The sequence below is a fragment of the Balaenoptera ricei genome, chromosome 10 (assembly GCF_028023285.1).
Source record: "Balaenoptera ricei isolate mBalRic1 chromosome 10, mBalRic1.hap2, whole genome shotgun sequence".
NCBI lineage: Eukaryota > Metazoa > Chordata > Mammalia > Artiodactyla > Balaenopteridae > Balaenoptera > Balaenoptera ricei.
Genome location: NC_082648.1, coordinates 7249879 through 7266340, shown reverse-complemented (window position 1 = coordinate 7266340; position 16462 = coordinate 7249879). Strand labels below are relative to the sequence as shown.

General features: G+C 43.7%; 1 protein-coding gene across 2 annotated transcripts; it reads right to left on the bottom strand.

The window, feature by feature from the left end:
* Nucleotides 1-2482: 2482 nt before the first annotated feature.
* Nucleotides 2483-15049, bottom strand: SLC2A3 (solute carrier family 2 member 3). 2 transcript variants are annotated; one of them, XM_059935271.1, is made up of 10 exons: nt 14897-15049; nt 13239-13331; nt 12538-12698; nt 11099-11339; nt 10485-10647; nt 10010-10197; nt 6792-6896; nt 6325-6426; nt 5521-5724; nt 2483-4981 (listed from the first exon to the last, which is right to left on the bottom strand). In XM_059935271.1, exons 1-10 carry the CDS (start codon nt 14909-14911, stop codon nt 4769-4771), a joined length of 1485 nt encoding a protein of 494 aa, XP_059791254.1. In that variant the 5' UTR covers nt 14912-15049; the 3' UTR covers nt 2483-4768. The 2 variants fall into 2 exon arrangements, with proteins under 2 accessions (XP_059791254.1, XP_059791255.1); XM_059935272.1 differs by lacking the exons at nt 12538-12698; nt 13239-13331.
* Between the last annotated feature and the right edge of the window lie 1413 nt (nt 15050-16462).

The following is a 16462-nucleotide window of genomic DNA, read 5'->3' as shown; positions in this document are numbered from 1 at the left end:
CTGCAGAGATTAACTAAACCCTAATCCACAAAGTAGACTCAGCCATACAAAATTCTGAGGCAGAATATTCCAAGCACAAGAGGATAAATGTCAAGAACCTAAATGATCAATGAACTTGATGTACATGAGAACTAGAAAGACCAGTGGGGCTAAACTTCAGTGAGCAAAGAAAGTAACAAGAGCAAATCCTTTGAAGAAGCAAACCCTTTAGGCAAGGGAAGCAGAATTTAGTGTCAGGACAGTTATGAGAATGAATGAAAGCAGATACAAAAAGCTACACCAGGGTAATAAGAATAAACTGGGATATATGGTCACCCAGTTTATAGGCCACAGCAAAGGAGTCTGGATTCTTTTTTTTTTTTTTTTCTTTTTTGATTTTTTTTTATTACTCAAAAATCTCCATTTTGGTCTTCCCTGGTGGCGCAGTGGTTGAGAATCTGCCTGCCAATGCAGGGGACACGGGTTCGAGCCCTGGTTTGGGAAGATCCCACATGCCGCGGAGCATCTAGGCCCGTGAGCCACAATTACTGAGCCTGCGCATCTGGAGCCTGTGCTCCGCAACAAGAGAGGCCGCGATAGTGAGAGGCCCGTGCACCGCGATGAAGAGTGGCCCCCGCTTGCCACAACTGGAGAAAGCCCTTGCACAGAAACAAAGACCCAACACAGCCATAAGTAAATAAATTTAAAAAAAAAAAAAAAAAAAACTCCATTTTTATTTCATTTATTTATTTATTTTTATTTTTTTGGCCGCACCGTGTGGCTGGTGGGATATGTTCCCCAACCAGGGATCAAACCCAGGCCTCTGCAATGAAAGTGCCTAATCCTAACCACTAGACCACCGGGGAATTCCACCCCCAACAACAAAAATCTCCATTTTAAAATTTAGCTTTCTTTTCTTTTGCCTTCAACACTCTTGATTTTCTGCTCCTCAATAAAGAAAGCATGCTTGATCCTGTCATGGACACATTAGCTCCCATGGACCCACCACAGGTCCTGCTGACATGCTTTTTCGTTTTAGACAACCTCATAAAAACTTTAGGTCTCACAGCACGAACCCCTCAAAGTCAGCCTGGGCACACACTATATGTAGATTTTGGGGTTCCAGATGGCCTAGTTTTGTTAGAGGCTGTTGTAGGACAGCCTAGGACGTACATCAAACACTGGGCCATTCTGCATACCTCTAGATACCATCCCCTGGATACTATCTTAAGTGGAAATTGGAAGGCTTTGAGCAGGGAGTGACACGATCTGATTTTAAAAGATCACTCTGATCATGTGAAGAATGAATTATAAGGAAGCAAAGGTGGAAAAAGGGAGCTAAGGCAACCACAATTTTGGAGAATATGGTGCACTCACTGGGGCTCTTTCAGGACAGCCAGGGTATTTCATCCTTTCATCCCCTCTGACACACCGAGCACCACAGTGTAAGGACTATGTTGGGAGTAAGGAAGCCTTTATGGAGCTCCTGCCTGGGCTAGTAGAAATATCTGTAGTAAATGAATGGCAACTAGGGAAGGGAGTGTCAGAACTACATGAAAGGAAAGCATGGAGGTGTGGAGTGCCTGTAGTGGGTATGAGGTGTTTGTTTCTTCTTTTTTATTATTTATTTATAACTAATTATTTTTTATTTTTATTTTTTATAACTCATAGCACACTTATTTACAAAACAGAAACAGACTCACAGACTTCGAAAACAAATTTATGGTTACCAAAGGGGAAAGGTGGTGGGGAGAGGGACACATGAGGAGCTTGGGTTGAACATACACACACTGCTGTATATAAAATACATAGTCAACAAGGACCTACCGTAGAGCAAAGGGAACTCTACTCAATATTCTGTAATAACCTATATGGCAAAAGAATCTGAAAAAGAATGGGGAGATATATATATATATATATATAGAATACATATGTATAACTGAATCACTTTGCTGTACACCTGAAACTAACACAACATTGGTAATCAACAATACTCCAATATAAAATAAAAATTAAACAAAAAAAAGAAAGAAATGGTGAATCAAAATGAAAGGTAGCAGGGACCTTGCCCCTGGAGGGGTTGTTAAGCCAGGGGACTGTTTTTCCTGTAGTCGATTGGAAGCTATTGAAGAATTTTTAAGCAGGACAGTGATTTAAATGTATATGTATATGTCATATGGATGCCCTGACATCAGTGTAGGATGAATTTTAGAGATCAGAGACTGGAGGAGAAAGGAAATAGGTAGGAGCATAAGAGAAAAATCAGAAGAATTCTCACTGGGGAAAGCAAGCAACATAATTTATTAAGTATGCAAGGCAATGCACTAAGGCTTTTCCATTTCATCTGCATAATAAGCAAGTATTGCAATTTTCATTTGTACGAGACTCTCGTATAAGAAACTTACTTAAGGTTACAACAGGTACTGGGTGGCCACATTGGGATTAAAGCTGATTTTGTTGTCACAGGAAGGACCAAAACAACAAAAAAACCAAGTCTGTGATGTTATATATACATTCAGAATTTTTATTTCAAAACAAAGAACCATAGTAACAATAATAGAAAATCCGTTTGGAAATTATTCACAATCTGGTCACTGAGAAATGGGAAGACTTCCACACTGCATGACTGCCAACCCACTGGTTTCGAGGAGCCAGAGCAGAGGTGCAGTTAGAGGAAACTCAGCCGTTCCAGCAAAGCCGCACCCCATGGCTCTGTGAGTTTTTATCCAAAGGCTCAAGGACCAGAGGGAATGGTTAGAACTTAGAACCAAAACAATGGCAACAGGCAAGGGTTTGGCTGAAGGACCTGAAATATGTAAGCACCAAAGAGGGAAAGGGAGATCAAGCAACATATGAAAAAGGGAAGAAGGACCGAATCTCCATTTCTAAAAATACTGGGTAACTGGATGGGCGTAGAGGTGTCCGTGGCCTCTGGCAAGTGTAAACCCCTCCATCTCACCTAACTCCCTGAACCGCCCCAGAGATAGAAGCTTCAGTTTGTTTCTTACCGCCTTCAAAGAATGCCTCCCTCTCCCCTGTGACTCCCCTCCAGCACCCCCCACAGTCCCGATGTCACACGCTTTCCTGTCTCTCCCTGTTGTCGGAGCATGGAGCGAGTCCTCCACTCTCAGTCTCAAAATTTAGGGAGTTCTCCCCTTCCTCTCCAACAAGGAAAGGCAGCCACATGAGACCGAACTCTAAAGTCTGAAAGAAAACCATAGATTCAAATTCCACCCAGCAGAGGCAGTGCTATCGACATACATAGGAATGAGTTTGAACACATTCTATCCAAAAGGAGGCCTTAGGAACATAGAGGAAGCAAGTTACCCATAAACTACTTCCACCCAGAGCAAGGTGACAGTGCACATACACTCACGCTCAAGTGTGGGCTCCACTGCACATCCACGCATACTGTCGAGTGTGGTCTGTGGGAAAGTTCAAGTCCCTGGAAGGGCACTTGACAAAATACTATGGTAACATGGTAACAAGGGTAACTTGACATGGTAACAGACATAAACGAGCATGAGATGACCCTAATGTAACAACATACTTCAACTGGATAATAATCGTTCTGGAAAAATCCTCTCCCAGAGCTGAGGTTACAAATTCCAAGGTAGCTATGAACATCTCTGAATTCTTTTAAAGCTATGGCTTAAAACAAAATAAAAATCAACATCTAAAATCTTCTAAAGAACAAACTGAAGATATAACGAACCTCTACCAAGAACCAATATTTTGGCTTGTTCATTTAGAAGGCTCTCCCACCAGATGATAGGAGTATTTAAAAAAAAAAAAAGTGAGTTCACTACAAAGAAGCCGTTTGGTCCAGTGAGGGGAGAGAGGATTTCTAGAAATAACCATCCCTTCTCTGGACTCCATCCAAAATTAGAACCCATCAACTACCATTAACTACAATGCCCATCTTAGTGATAATCCTAGATTTCAAGTAATACTACATATAATCTTAAACAAAGGAAAAAGTTCCAAAGGAAACTAATAGCTTCTTTAGACAGGCACATGACTTTTCTGAGAAATCTGAGTTTTCACCTGAAGGACAGAAATTGTTAAGAGGCAACGTGCAAACCTCACACACATCATACACCCTCCAACAATGCATCACATTTCTCCCTAAATTTGTCCCTTCTTATTGCACCTTAACCTCTTCGGTATTAAATCTTCCACCGTATAACCTCTTTAAGCACCTCCCTCTAACCTCAATTTCCTTATGCTTTCATTATTTGGTAAAATTACTTTATACTTACAAAAATAAATATTTATGCAATAAAGCCAAAAGATAAAATAAATAAAACTCAAGCTAGTTTGCTCTGCAGAGCCGTATGGAAGTGAGGAAGACGGTCTTATGGAATCCCTCTCTGCCCTCCACATTCTTATGTGTATCTGCTTCCTGGTAAGTCGAGGTTGGAGGAACTGCAGCCTCATGCCCACTCCCCTAAAGGCCCTCAAGAGACGATAGTAGAACCTAAGGGAGCAAGAGCTGGCAAAGTTGTCATATGCCAAGCAGCCAATCCCTCCTGAAATGAAGGCAGGTTCACTTGGTCTCTCCTGAACAGAAGAGAATGTCCAAGAAATGAAATTTTTAAAAGCCTTTGAAGATAACAACTAACCCCAGCGTTGGGATCCTCTGAGCGCCCATGAGTGTGTGGGATGAGAAAATAATTGAGTAGCAGCATTCAGAAACAGTCCTGGGTTACAACCTGATGAGGTCTCTCTCTTGCTTAGGGAGAGGTTGCGTTTTCATGGCAGGAGGGAGGTGGGAAGGAGGCACTGCTTAGACGTTGGTGTCCTTGGTGGGCTGGATGCTGTTCATCTCTACGATGGGACCTTTCTCACCTCGGTTACCCGCCGGCACCTGCCCTTCAAAGGCTCGTGTAATTTCCTCAAAAGTCCTGCCACGAGTCTCAGGGACTTTGAAGAAGGTGAAGATCCAGAAGATAACAAGGAAGCCGGTGAAGACAATGAAAACATAGGCTCCTAAATAGAACTAGTCAAAGGACACAAAAAAAGGAGAGTCGGTGTAAAAATCTGGTCACTGACAAACTCGTTTCCTTCACAATCGTATTTCCAATAGGCCTGAAGCCATAACCCTTCTAGACTTCATGAAGACAGTAAGGTTTCTTCAGAGACTTGTTTATGATTTCACTGGTAACTTACTGTATTTCTCTGCCATTTTTTGTCATTCCTTTTCCTAGTCATTGAAGTTAGCTGTTTCCAAATACCTATTGAGTATTTTAGGCCTTTTGATTATGAGTTTTAAGATCTGGGTTTCTGAAAGACTCATGGAAACTGGGAATGCATTCTAGATGTCCACTGCTAGTTCCTTTACTTAACAAATCAGCTCTAGGCCATTTTATAATAGGACCTATCTCATCATTAACATCATAAAGCCATTAATGCTAAGCCAAATGATGGATTTTAAATATTGGTTTGGAATCCTAAGGCTTATTATTACCTTTCTGTTTCTAGGCAGAACTGTGTATTAGCTGGTTTCAAGATGGGCTGGGTGAGTTTTAAGTTACTTACTGCAGCTGAGGGGAAGAGCAGTCCAACCAAAAAGTTGGAGGTCCAGTTGGAACAACCAGCCACTGCCATGGCAGCCGGGCGGGGTCCCTGGCCGAAGAGTTCAGCCACAATAAACCAGGGAATGGGGCCTGGGCCAATTTCAAAGAAGGCCACGAAGGCCAAGATGGCCCCAATACAGATAAAGCTCATCCAACCATAATTATCCTACGAGAAAGGAACAAAGGAAAGTTAGTATTAGAGACAGCATGCCCCAGGCAGCATCCAGCTTCCCAGAGATGAGGACTGACTAATAATGAAAAGTTCCTTCTGTCCCATGGTATAAAGGAGTTACTGGACCTAGAAGCCTTAGGTCCTTGTTTCTTTCTTCTTTTTTTTTTTTTTGGCCTCACCATATGGCACGTGGTATCTTAGTTCCCCGATCAGGGATTGAACCCGTGCCCCCTGCATTGAGTGCAGCGTCTTAACCACTGGACCGCCAGGGAAGTCCTAGAAGCCTCGGGTCTTTGAAACCTAGCAGTGTGATCACAAATGTCATTCTGCACTGAGACCATTTTATCAGCTGTAAAAGGGGAATAATGACCTCAAGATTTCTTTAAGAATTAAATGAGATAATGTATTTTACAAACTATATGTTATATAGATATAGGGATTATAGCAATTTAATTATCTATCTCTGATAATCCACTTGTCTTAAAACTCTGGGCATGTTGCCTCTCCCAAATGTCATTTGTATGATCTCCAAACCTCAACTACCCACCCCCTCACCTTTCCGCACCACCCCCTTCCACCGCAAAGAGCGCTCACCTTTAATGACAAAGAAATGGTCATGAGGACGGAACAAAAAGCCATCCCTCCAAGGCCTATCAGGTGCAGCGTCCTCCTCCCTGCCTTTTCTACCAGGAACACCTAAAAGAATAAAAAGGAAACATCTGCATTCCCTTTCATGAAAACAACTATATGAGCTCTGGAATCTGCCTGATCAACAGCAGGATACCTGTTATAGTCACACTTCCTCTCTTCCAGCTTCTAGTTAAAAGCATCCTACATAATCCCCTCTATACTTCCTCTCGCCCATCCACTCCCTACTTGTTTGAAGAGTGAAGACTGTTTTACCCATCATTCAATAGCCCTTTTCCCCCAAAAGGAATTAAACAAAAAAAGGTTTAACTAAATGACAGAAGGGGGCTGTGGAAGAACATGCAACCCATCCTTGAACGTGTGTAGCAAGAATTCTTCTCCCACCTCAACAATGATCAAAACATCCGACTTACAGAAACCACGGTGAAGATGGTATTAACCACGCCTGCACCAATAGTGGCATAGATCGGCTCCTTGACACCTGCATCTTTGAAGATTCCTGTCGAGTAATAGAACACCTAACAGGGAACAAAAGATGCAACTGTGAAATACAATTGTGCATAGCAGTTACACGGAACCCTCCAAAAAATCAACTCAAAAAAGTCCCAGAAGTTAAGGAGTACTTCCCAGGGATTTTTGTTCAATCACGGTATCTTTTCTGCAAACGAATGATCTTCTGTATCTTATCTCTATTCTCTTCTTCAATTGTCTTCAATTCTAGCTACTTATTTCCGCTTTCTTTTCCTTCTAACTATGCTTATTCTTTTTTTTTTTTTTTAAATTGGTCCAAATACACACTAGTGGCTTGCTTTTTTATTTATTTATTTATTTATTTATTTATTTATTTATGGCTGTGTTGGGTCTTCGTTTCTGTGCGAGGGCTTTCTCTTGTTGTGGCAAGTGGGGGCCACTCTTCATCGCGGTGCACGGGCCTCTCATTATCGCGGCCTCTCCCGCTGCGGAGCACAGGCTCCAGACGCGCAGGCTCAGTAGTTGTGGCTCACGGGCCCAGCCGCTCCGTGGCATGTGGGATCCTCCCAGACCAGGGCTCGAACCCGCGTCCCCCGCATCGGCAGGCGGACTCTCAACCACTGTGCCACCAGGGAAGCCTCACTATGCTTATTCTTACTGCTCCATTTAGTCTCTTCCTTAAGTTTACTTTAGTAACTTACATATAAAGGCTTAAGTCCCTTTAAGTTTTTCAATTACTCTGTTCCAATAGACTTACTCCAACTCCCACCCCGACCAACAATGACAGGCATTGATGTCTCCACTTGATAGTGAAGAAACTGAAGAGTAACCTCAGCCTGATCGTGATTTAGAAGCAGAACTTGGGCTGGAATTCCAGGAACTAGGTCTTTGCAAGTGTTTTACGAAATAACACCAGCTATTATTTTAATTGAATATACACTATTAAATAAACTACAATTTAATGTATACTATTTTTATTATTTGCTCAACACTGTGCTAATACGTAGGGCTGCTACAACTACCACAGCTAAAGAGATGTCAAAACATTGGTCTCAGACCTCAAGATAACAAGGGAACAGGATCTAGATCGCTCAGTCCCTCAGGTTTGGTTTAGGGGTTTATGATTTCACCCAGAGTACCTGCCCTCATAGCAGCCAGTGTTCATCAGACTTTTTGATGAACATATGCTCCGACAATGGGAGTGACCGTCTCCAGAAACAAGTCTTCAAATCCCTACCAACCTAAGACAGAAACTATGTATATTTTCCAAAATAAGATTCAGGCTGAGCTCTTGGAAACTGAGATATGGAGTGTCATCCTCAATGAAAACTGCTGCTCTAGGAGAGAAGCATGGAATTAAAAAACAAAAACAAAAATGAAGAATATTTAATAATATAAAGCTTGTGAGGAAAGAAGTTTGAACAGTTAAAACTAGAGATGAATAGGTATGCCAATTCTCTTCCTTATATAAAAGCTCACATATCAAAAACCTAACACGTATATACGCATCTCAAGCAAACTTCTTACAGTAAAATCTTCCTGCCTGGTGCCATGGAGCTAGGCCACATCATCTTACCTAAAGGCAGTTTACTCTGCTGGGTAAACACTATCCAGCCTCTTACCCCTCTGCCTTTAAGGGAAATTAGAAAACATCGTTTGTTCAAAGGTAGGTTGGAAAACTGACTTTCACACACCATTTCCTGAAAGGGCGGGGGTAGGGGCTGGGGGATGGGTAGGTCCTGCCGGCAGAGCACTCATCTATCATTTGTAACTTTCCCAGGGTGGTCTTTTTCTGATCCTGTTTTGCAGGGCTTCGACTGGGGGGAGGCAAGCAGGCACCTGGGGTATAGAATTGAAGAAGGCGGTCCTTCTCAGGACATGTCTTGTATCTGGACACCTTACTCTAGTCCCAGCCTCGCTGTTCTGGAAAGTCTTGAGAGTATATTTGATTACGGTGGTTTTTCAAATGTGGAAATTTGAGATTGAGATCCATCAAAACCACCTGAGAGGCTTTTTCAAACTGTCTTTCCTCCCAAGGTCTGATATAACAGCCTCTAAGTCCTCAGGAGATGCACTGCTATTTCAAACACAAGTATCCTTGTGGTGCGTTAGGGAGAAAAGGCTAAGGACAAACTTAGTATTCTGAGTTATCACGTGTTTTGCAAAACGCTTTGTCACAAAACGATTTGATCACACTGATCACATTATGATGGGAAACCCTTAGGGCGTGAATCAGTACCTAGAAGGGGGACAGGGGTGGGTGTTCTTCATATCCAAATATTTTATCTGCAAAAGGATAGGTGTAGGAATGCCCTCTCTGCCCATAACCAAGACTCAAGAGCAGAAGTTGATTTTTGCATAGAATACTATGGCTACCTGCCCACTGCTAGCTTCCATCTTGCCTCACACTTAACTATCATAGTCACTATTCTAAGTTGTAAAAAATATAGAGAATGATAAGCCCAGCTCACTCTGAATTTGCCTGTGTGCCCACACACCTCCTAATTGCTCCCCAGGGCTTTACACTGATTTTAGATTGCACAGTCCTGGGAAAAAACCCAAGGTGTATCAACTCTCAGATCTGCTTTGATTATATGGCCTGCGTTATCACTGATAACATTATGTAATAAGACAGATCAGAGTTAAAGAGGACTGAAAATTTTTAAAATGAGTGGTCAAAAAAAGAGGATTAATAAAAATTGACAAATTGTGATACTCTATATATTAAAAAAAAATCTGGAAGAGGACAAATGTTAACTATAAGTTCCAAGGCTAAGGGTGACAAACTTTTAATTGATTCTCTCATCTTTCCACATGGAAAACATGTACTATAGATAATTTTAAGAAATAGGGAATTCCCTGGCAGTCCAATGGTTAGGACTCCGTGCTTCCACTACAGGGGGCATGGGTTTGATCCCTGGTTGGGGAACTAAGATCTGACCAAAAAAATTAAAAAATAAATAAATAAAAATGAAAAAATTTAAAAAACGAAATGGAAACCTGGATAAAGAGCATTTTCTGAGAGGCTGCTCTGTGGCAAGCATTGTGGGGGACCCCTGGATATAAAAGAAGGTGAGCAACAGCCAATGCTATTCACCTCTGGTCAGGTGTTTTAAGTGGAATACTGTAGGACACGTTTGACATACAAGTGGGCACTCACAGCGTTGATCCCCGAGAGCTGCTGAGAGAGCTGGAGCATGACGGAGATGATGATGGGCTGTCGGTAGCTGGGGGCTCGGAAGAGCTCCACCACAGTGACTTTTTTTTCCTGTGCCATTCTTATACTCTCATCTTTCATCTCCTGGATGTCCTGAGCCACATCCTGGGTGCCCCACAATCGCTGGAGAACTGGTGAAAAGCATGAAGAGGAAAGGTTAATGATAAGATGCTGTCCCGAATTCCTTTTCCCCATGAGATGGATGGGAAGAAGCCGCCCAGATGAGCCCTGCATCTGGCGGCTCAATCAGCATCTGGTTTTAACTCGCCTTCTCACCCCATCCTTCAGGGGCTGCAAGTTTCTGACTTAAGCATAATCAGACAGGGAAAGGAGATGACAAAAACCAGATCCAATGTCCTCATCCTAAAACGAACCACAAGCCTAAGATTCCTACAGTGAAGGTGTGAAGGGTACTCACTCTCCTTAGCGCTCTCCTCTTCCTTTCTGTTAATGAGCAAGAATCTAGGACTTTCAGGGCAAAATGGAAGGGAGGCACATTGGAGGATGGCCGGGATGATGGTGAAGCCCAGGAGCAGGGGCCAGAGCTCTTTAGTCCCCAAGATGATGTTCAGCCCAAAGATCTAGAAACCAGACAAAGACAATACTATAAATTCCATACTTTACAGGCTACAAGTTGATTTAAAAAAAACGTTCAGAAGATCATCTGTTCTTTTATCACGGGAAAAGATAGTCTCTACTACTTTTTCTACCCTGCCTGCTTCCTTAGCCGTCTGTGAACTATGGTAATATTAATTAATATCTGAAACATATATAGTTGAATATGTGCCAGACGTTCTTTTTTTTAAATTGAAGTATAGTTGATTTACAATGTTGTGTTAATTACTGCTGTACAGCACAGTGATTCGGTTATGCATAGATATATTTTTTTTTAAAAAAATATATTCGTTTCCATTACGATTTATCATAGGATATTGAATACAGTTCTCTGTGCCAGACATTCTCTTGACTGTCTTCTCTATGTAAATTCATTTAATGAGTTGGGAAACTAACACTCAATAAGTTCTAGAGTACCTGGGCCACCAGAATCCCAATAACGATGCCGAGCTGGTTGAGAGTGCCAAAGGCCCCCCGCAGGGCAGTGGGAGATATCTCTCCAATGTACATGGGCACGAATCCTGTGCAGAGTCCACAGAAGAGGCCAATAACCAGTCGGCCCAGGATCAGCATTTCAACTGACTCCGCTATTTTGCAGAACCCCATAAGGCAGCCACCAGCGATGGCCAACAGGTTGACAATAAGCATTGAATTGCGCCTGAAAGATTAAACAAAAACAAGTGAAGTGGGACCTCCCTGGTAGCACAGTGGTTAAGAATCCGCCTGCCAATGAAGGGGACACGGGTTCGAGTCCTGGTCCGGGAAGATGCCACATGCCGTGGAGCACTAAGCCCGTACACCACAGCTACTGAGCCTGTGCTCTAGAGCCCGTGAGCCACAACTACTGAGCCCACGTGCCACAACTACTGAAGCCCGCGTGCCTAGAGCCCGTGCTCCACAACAAGGGAAGCCACAGCAATGAGAAGTCCACGCACCGCAACTAGAGAAAGCCCCCATGCAGCAACTTAGACCCAATGTAGCCAAATAAATAAATAAATAAATAAATAAAAACAAAAACCAAAAACAAGTGAAGTTAGCAAAATAGACCTGATCTCCCCCTTCTTTCCTAATCATTCTACTCTTCTCCAGGCTCATATATCTTTTGGTCTAATTTTTCCACTTTCTACTATCAGAACATATCTGGTTGGGATAATCAAGATCAATGGTTCTTACACCTCAGTATGCATAAAACTCACCTAGAGAACTTGTTTAAGATTCTCCCCTCTACGTCCTATCTGTAGGCTAGGATTTTAGCAAGCACTTTAAGGCCAGTTGTTCTCAAAGTGGTCCACAAACTAACAGCATCAGCTAGAAATTTGCTAGAAATTAAAATTGTCCCACCCTACCCCAGACTAATCATTAGGCCTGAATCTGGGTTGGAGCCCAGCAATCTGTGGGACTAGTTTTCCCTTGATGGGAATTTGAGGTGCTCTCATTCAAATGCATCATCACCTCCCTGCTCTAAGCCTCAATACTTGTCCTCAATGCAACCAGTATAGCCCCCTTCCTTGCCCAGTTTCTGATCAAGACCTGCCAAACCGGGACTTCCCTGGTGGCACAGTGGTTAAGAATCCGCCTGCCAATGCAGGGAACACAGGTTCGAGCCCTGGTCTGGGAGGATCCCACATGCCGCGGAGCAGCTAAGCCCGTGCGCCACAACCACTGAAGCCCGCACGCCACGGCTACTGAAGCCCGTGCGCCTAGGGCCTGAGCTCCGCAACAAGAGAAGCTACCTCAATGGGAAGCCTGCGCACCGCAACAAAGAGTAGCCCCCGCTCACCGCAACTAGAGAAAGCCTGCGCGCAGCAACGAAGACCCAACTCAGACAAAAAAAAAAAAAAAAAAAGTATTAATACCTGCCAAACCGGTTGACAAAGAGTCCAACAGAAAAGGAGCCAATCATACCACCAACGGAGAAGATGGCCACAGACAAGGACCACAGGGACGTGAGCAGCACCTCAGAGGGAGGGTTTTTTAACCTCTCTTGCAAAGTGTAATTGAGAAAGTCCTTTATGATCTGCAAATTAAAATGGTTGGTGGGAGAGGAGACCGTTACAACTGGATGAGAAAAGAAACAAACATTGGGGATCTTCCCCTCCCTAAGAGAACAGCATTACAGTTACTTTCTAGGTAGCGGATCAAGGGAATAAATAGATGGCAATGGAAGAGGCAGGTAATACACTGGAGTTAATGTTACCAGCTCTGAAAAGAATAATTTTTTATTTGTCCTGAAAATTCCAGTAGGTAGTACTGATGTACTCTTGTTCAGTGACTATCCCAGCCACCCTCCCGCCCTGAGACTTTGTAACTAACCCCTAAGGGATAATAAAGGAAGTGTATCACCATAGGGTGAGAGGAAGAATGGGTACAGTCCAGGGTACAGGGAGCCCCTGAGCCTTTTGCCTTGATCAATGATTCAATTAGACCCCCACCAATATCATTCCCCCTCTAGGTCTTAGCCAAGCTACCTACCAAGTCTGTCTAAACTTGTTAATTCTGGAAACCCTACCTAAAGGAATAATTACCCTATTCCAAACTCTAGCTGCCTGGCACTCACCACCTCAGGAGCATTGATGACTCCAGTGTTGTAGCCAAACTGGAAAGAGCCTATTGTAGCAATCAGGATGGCAAAGATCAGAGGGGCGGTGACCTGGGGGGGAGGGAGGAGAGAAGAAACAGTCTAAACTCTTGATGGATGATTGACTCTTATTAAGGAGATGTATATATCAGGAGAACTCAGCCTGTGAGCGGTATGAAAACAACAAAAACTTAACGATTTAGGTAATGAATGAGGAACACGAAAGAACTGAAGAGCTTATCTGGAAATACATAGGTGAGCGTGCAGAGTAAACTTGGGGAAAGTGGCAAGAAAATTTGGGAGAAGGGAGAAGTTAAGAGAACTGGGTTAGTCGGTTTGGAAGTATTCAAAAAACAGCCCCAGGTTAAGAGCGAGCATAGAACTGTGCTCAGGAATAGAAAAAATTGTGATTGCTAAGAACAATTGACTCTGGAAACAGCTAGATCCAGCGTACGCTCACCCGTACCCCAGATTCCACAGAAGCCCGAGTACTGGTGGTGTGTCGTCATCACCAGGCTGCTCTTAACTGCATCACGTAATCTACAGGATCAACTTACTGTATCCTTGGTCCCATCTGAAATTCTTCCCGTTCACTTAATAATGTACTGCTATCCCCCACCCAACCACCAGGGGGCGAGCACAAGCTCACTCCCAACCCCAGATGGAGACATTTTGTGAGGGGCCGTGCAGTAATCAACCCAGTCATCACTCACCTTGCTGGGAATAATTCCAATGGCGTGATCTTACTTTCCACCTCAAGGTAGCTCAATTTTTACGCCTGAGAACCCCAACCCTTCCTCATCTTAAACTCCTTCCCTCTCAGGTCAGACAGTGGCAGGCCAGGAGTTTCAGTTCCCCAAATTGACCTTGCCTCCCAGGCATCTAGTAGCCCTGAAGCCCCGCCAGGGCACCGCTTTCTGTTTAATCCTCTCCTTTTAGTAAAAACCTCTTCTATTTCTCTCATCATTTACTCTTCTTGAGGGCCTTCCCACTTTTTCATCCCTTCTCTTTTATTTTCAAGTAAGCTACCTTGGTGAATGAAAATACCTTTCTCCCTACAAATACTGCATCCATAACACACAGTAATACATTAATATATTGTGCACTCACAATCAACCACAACAGGGAGGACAACTGGAATTCTCTCTCCTTAGTATCCAGGGAATCCCATAGGTCATAGAACAGATGGCTGGACACCGACCCAGGTCCCAAAACAAATCCCAGGTCCTTTCAAGGTCTAAGGCTTCCAGAGAAATCCTCTTGCTGGTTCTCAGACCCACACTCGTAATCAACACAACCAAGCAGCCCCTGATCCCCTGAACACTCAACCGTTTCATCCTCACATTCTCAGTAGCCTGTAATTGTACTAAAGAAAAAAAATAAAAACAACGGGAAACAAACACAACTTCTCCAGGTGACTTTCCCTACCACAGGAAGGTGAATCAAACGGGGATAAATCCTTTATAGGAAATGACATCCAAAGAGAACTGGTGGGAACTGCAGGCTGGGGAAGAAATGGAAAGGCTTTAAGATGGCTAGGTGACTCCGTATAAAAGAGAGCACAGCCATCACCGTTAAGGCTTGCCTTTCGGAGCGTACTCCAAACAAGCAAAACCCAGTAATTGTATCGCTCTTACCTTCGCTGTCCCCATGGCCCTAAATTAATTCCTTTCAAATCTTCAATAAAGATCTAGAGGTGGGATTCCAGAGACCCCTCTTCCAGCCAACAAAACCTCAAAAATGTCCTTCTCTGCAGCAAGTTTTCCGGCAGATCCTCGGTACCGCTCCAACGTCTCCTCACGCACCCTTAGGATGGGCACCTATTTATAAGCTCCGCAAAGGGCGGAGCCTGGGCGACAAGCCCCCAGCCCCACCCCACCCCCGCCCCCAGTGATCTCCGGACCTCCCGGAATTTTGTGACCTCAAGCTCTGCCCCCACCCTAGACAACACCCCCCCCCCCATCTCTTTAAAACCACATCCTCCACCCTCCCTACTCCGTGGTTTTTTTTTTTTTTTTTTTTTCTAAGCTCATCCTCCTTCCCTCTTCTAAGAGCAGCTACAGCCTCTTAGTTTCACAGACAAAAATGCTACCAGAAAAGCCTGGAGGGAGGGCAGATACACTTTATTTTTTGCTCTCGCAAGCGCTCAGAACTGAATCAATCCGTAAAGAGATGAGAATAAACGCTCTCTATATAAAGCAAAGTCGAGTGGGTGCTACTAGATGAGAGTTAACGTTGTTTGACGGAGTGTAAACAGAAACTATTCCTACTCCTATGAATTTATCAGCTGCTCTTTGATTGTAGGCTGTGTCTACAATCTTGAAGGGGAGGGAAGGACAGTCTGAGTGAGAGAAGGAAAGCGAATGAAGGAAGAATTGGAAGAATTTTTGGCTCTACTACTCTCTCTCCTGGGAGAAAACCTGAATGTCTAGGAGCCAAACCAACTCTCCTGGGCTGCAGAAAGGAGAGAATCAGCTGCCCACGGGACACAATCCAAACTCCTGAAAATATGGCATTCTCCAACTCCCCTCCCATTCTGAATTCTACCCTTTCTGCAGTGTTTTGCCTCTAGTCTCGGGTTTACAGTGCCTAGAGAGAGGACAATGATCAAATTCCGTTAAACAGGTATTTGCAGAGCACAAACTACGCATCCGAAGTTGCGGATTCATCAGTATATAGGACAGAAAAGTCCTGGCCCTCAAGGAATTTATGGTGCTTCCCTTCTTCCACTTAAAACATTAAACAGGGACGAGGCCAACGGATTCTCACACAACTGGAGATAATTAGCAATATCCTATTCCTTCTGGGCTGTGAATTTCTTGAAAGAAAAGGGTAGGATAAATATCTGATTTCTAAGCCATACAAGCAAAGTGAGCAAGATGAGTAGGAAAAACAGATAAGAAAAATGGGAGCAGAGGAAGACGAAGGAAAATAAAAGGAGAGAGAAGTGCTCCTGTGTGAGAGTTAACGAAGGAGGACAAGTTCGCTGTAGGTGGAGTTGGGTGGCTTTGCTGGGGGGAAATATCAGTGGTCAAATTCCTAATGCCTATTAATCTGTAGACTAGCAGGCCCTGCAGGGGAAGAGCGGGTGGGGTGCGACAAGCCGGTAAAGAGGTAGAATTATGCGAGAGGAGCCACTGAAGAAAGTGCACCTTCCTTTGGGGTTTTGGTTGGGAGCCTGGAATTCAAACTGGTACTACTGG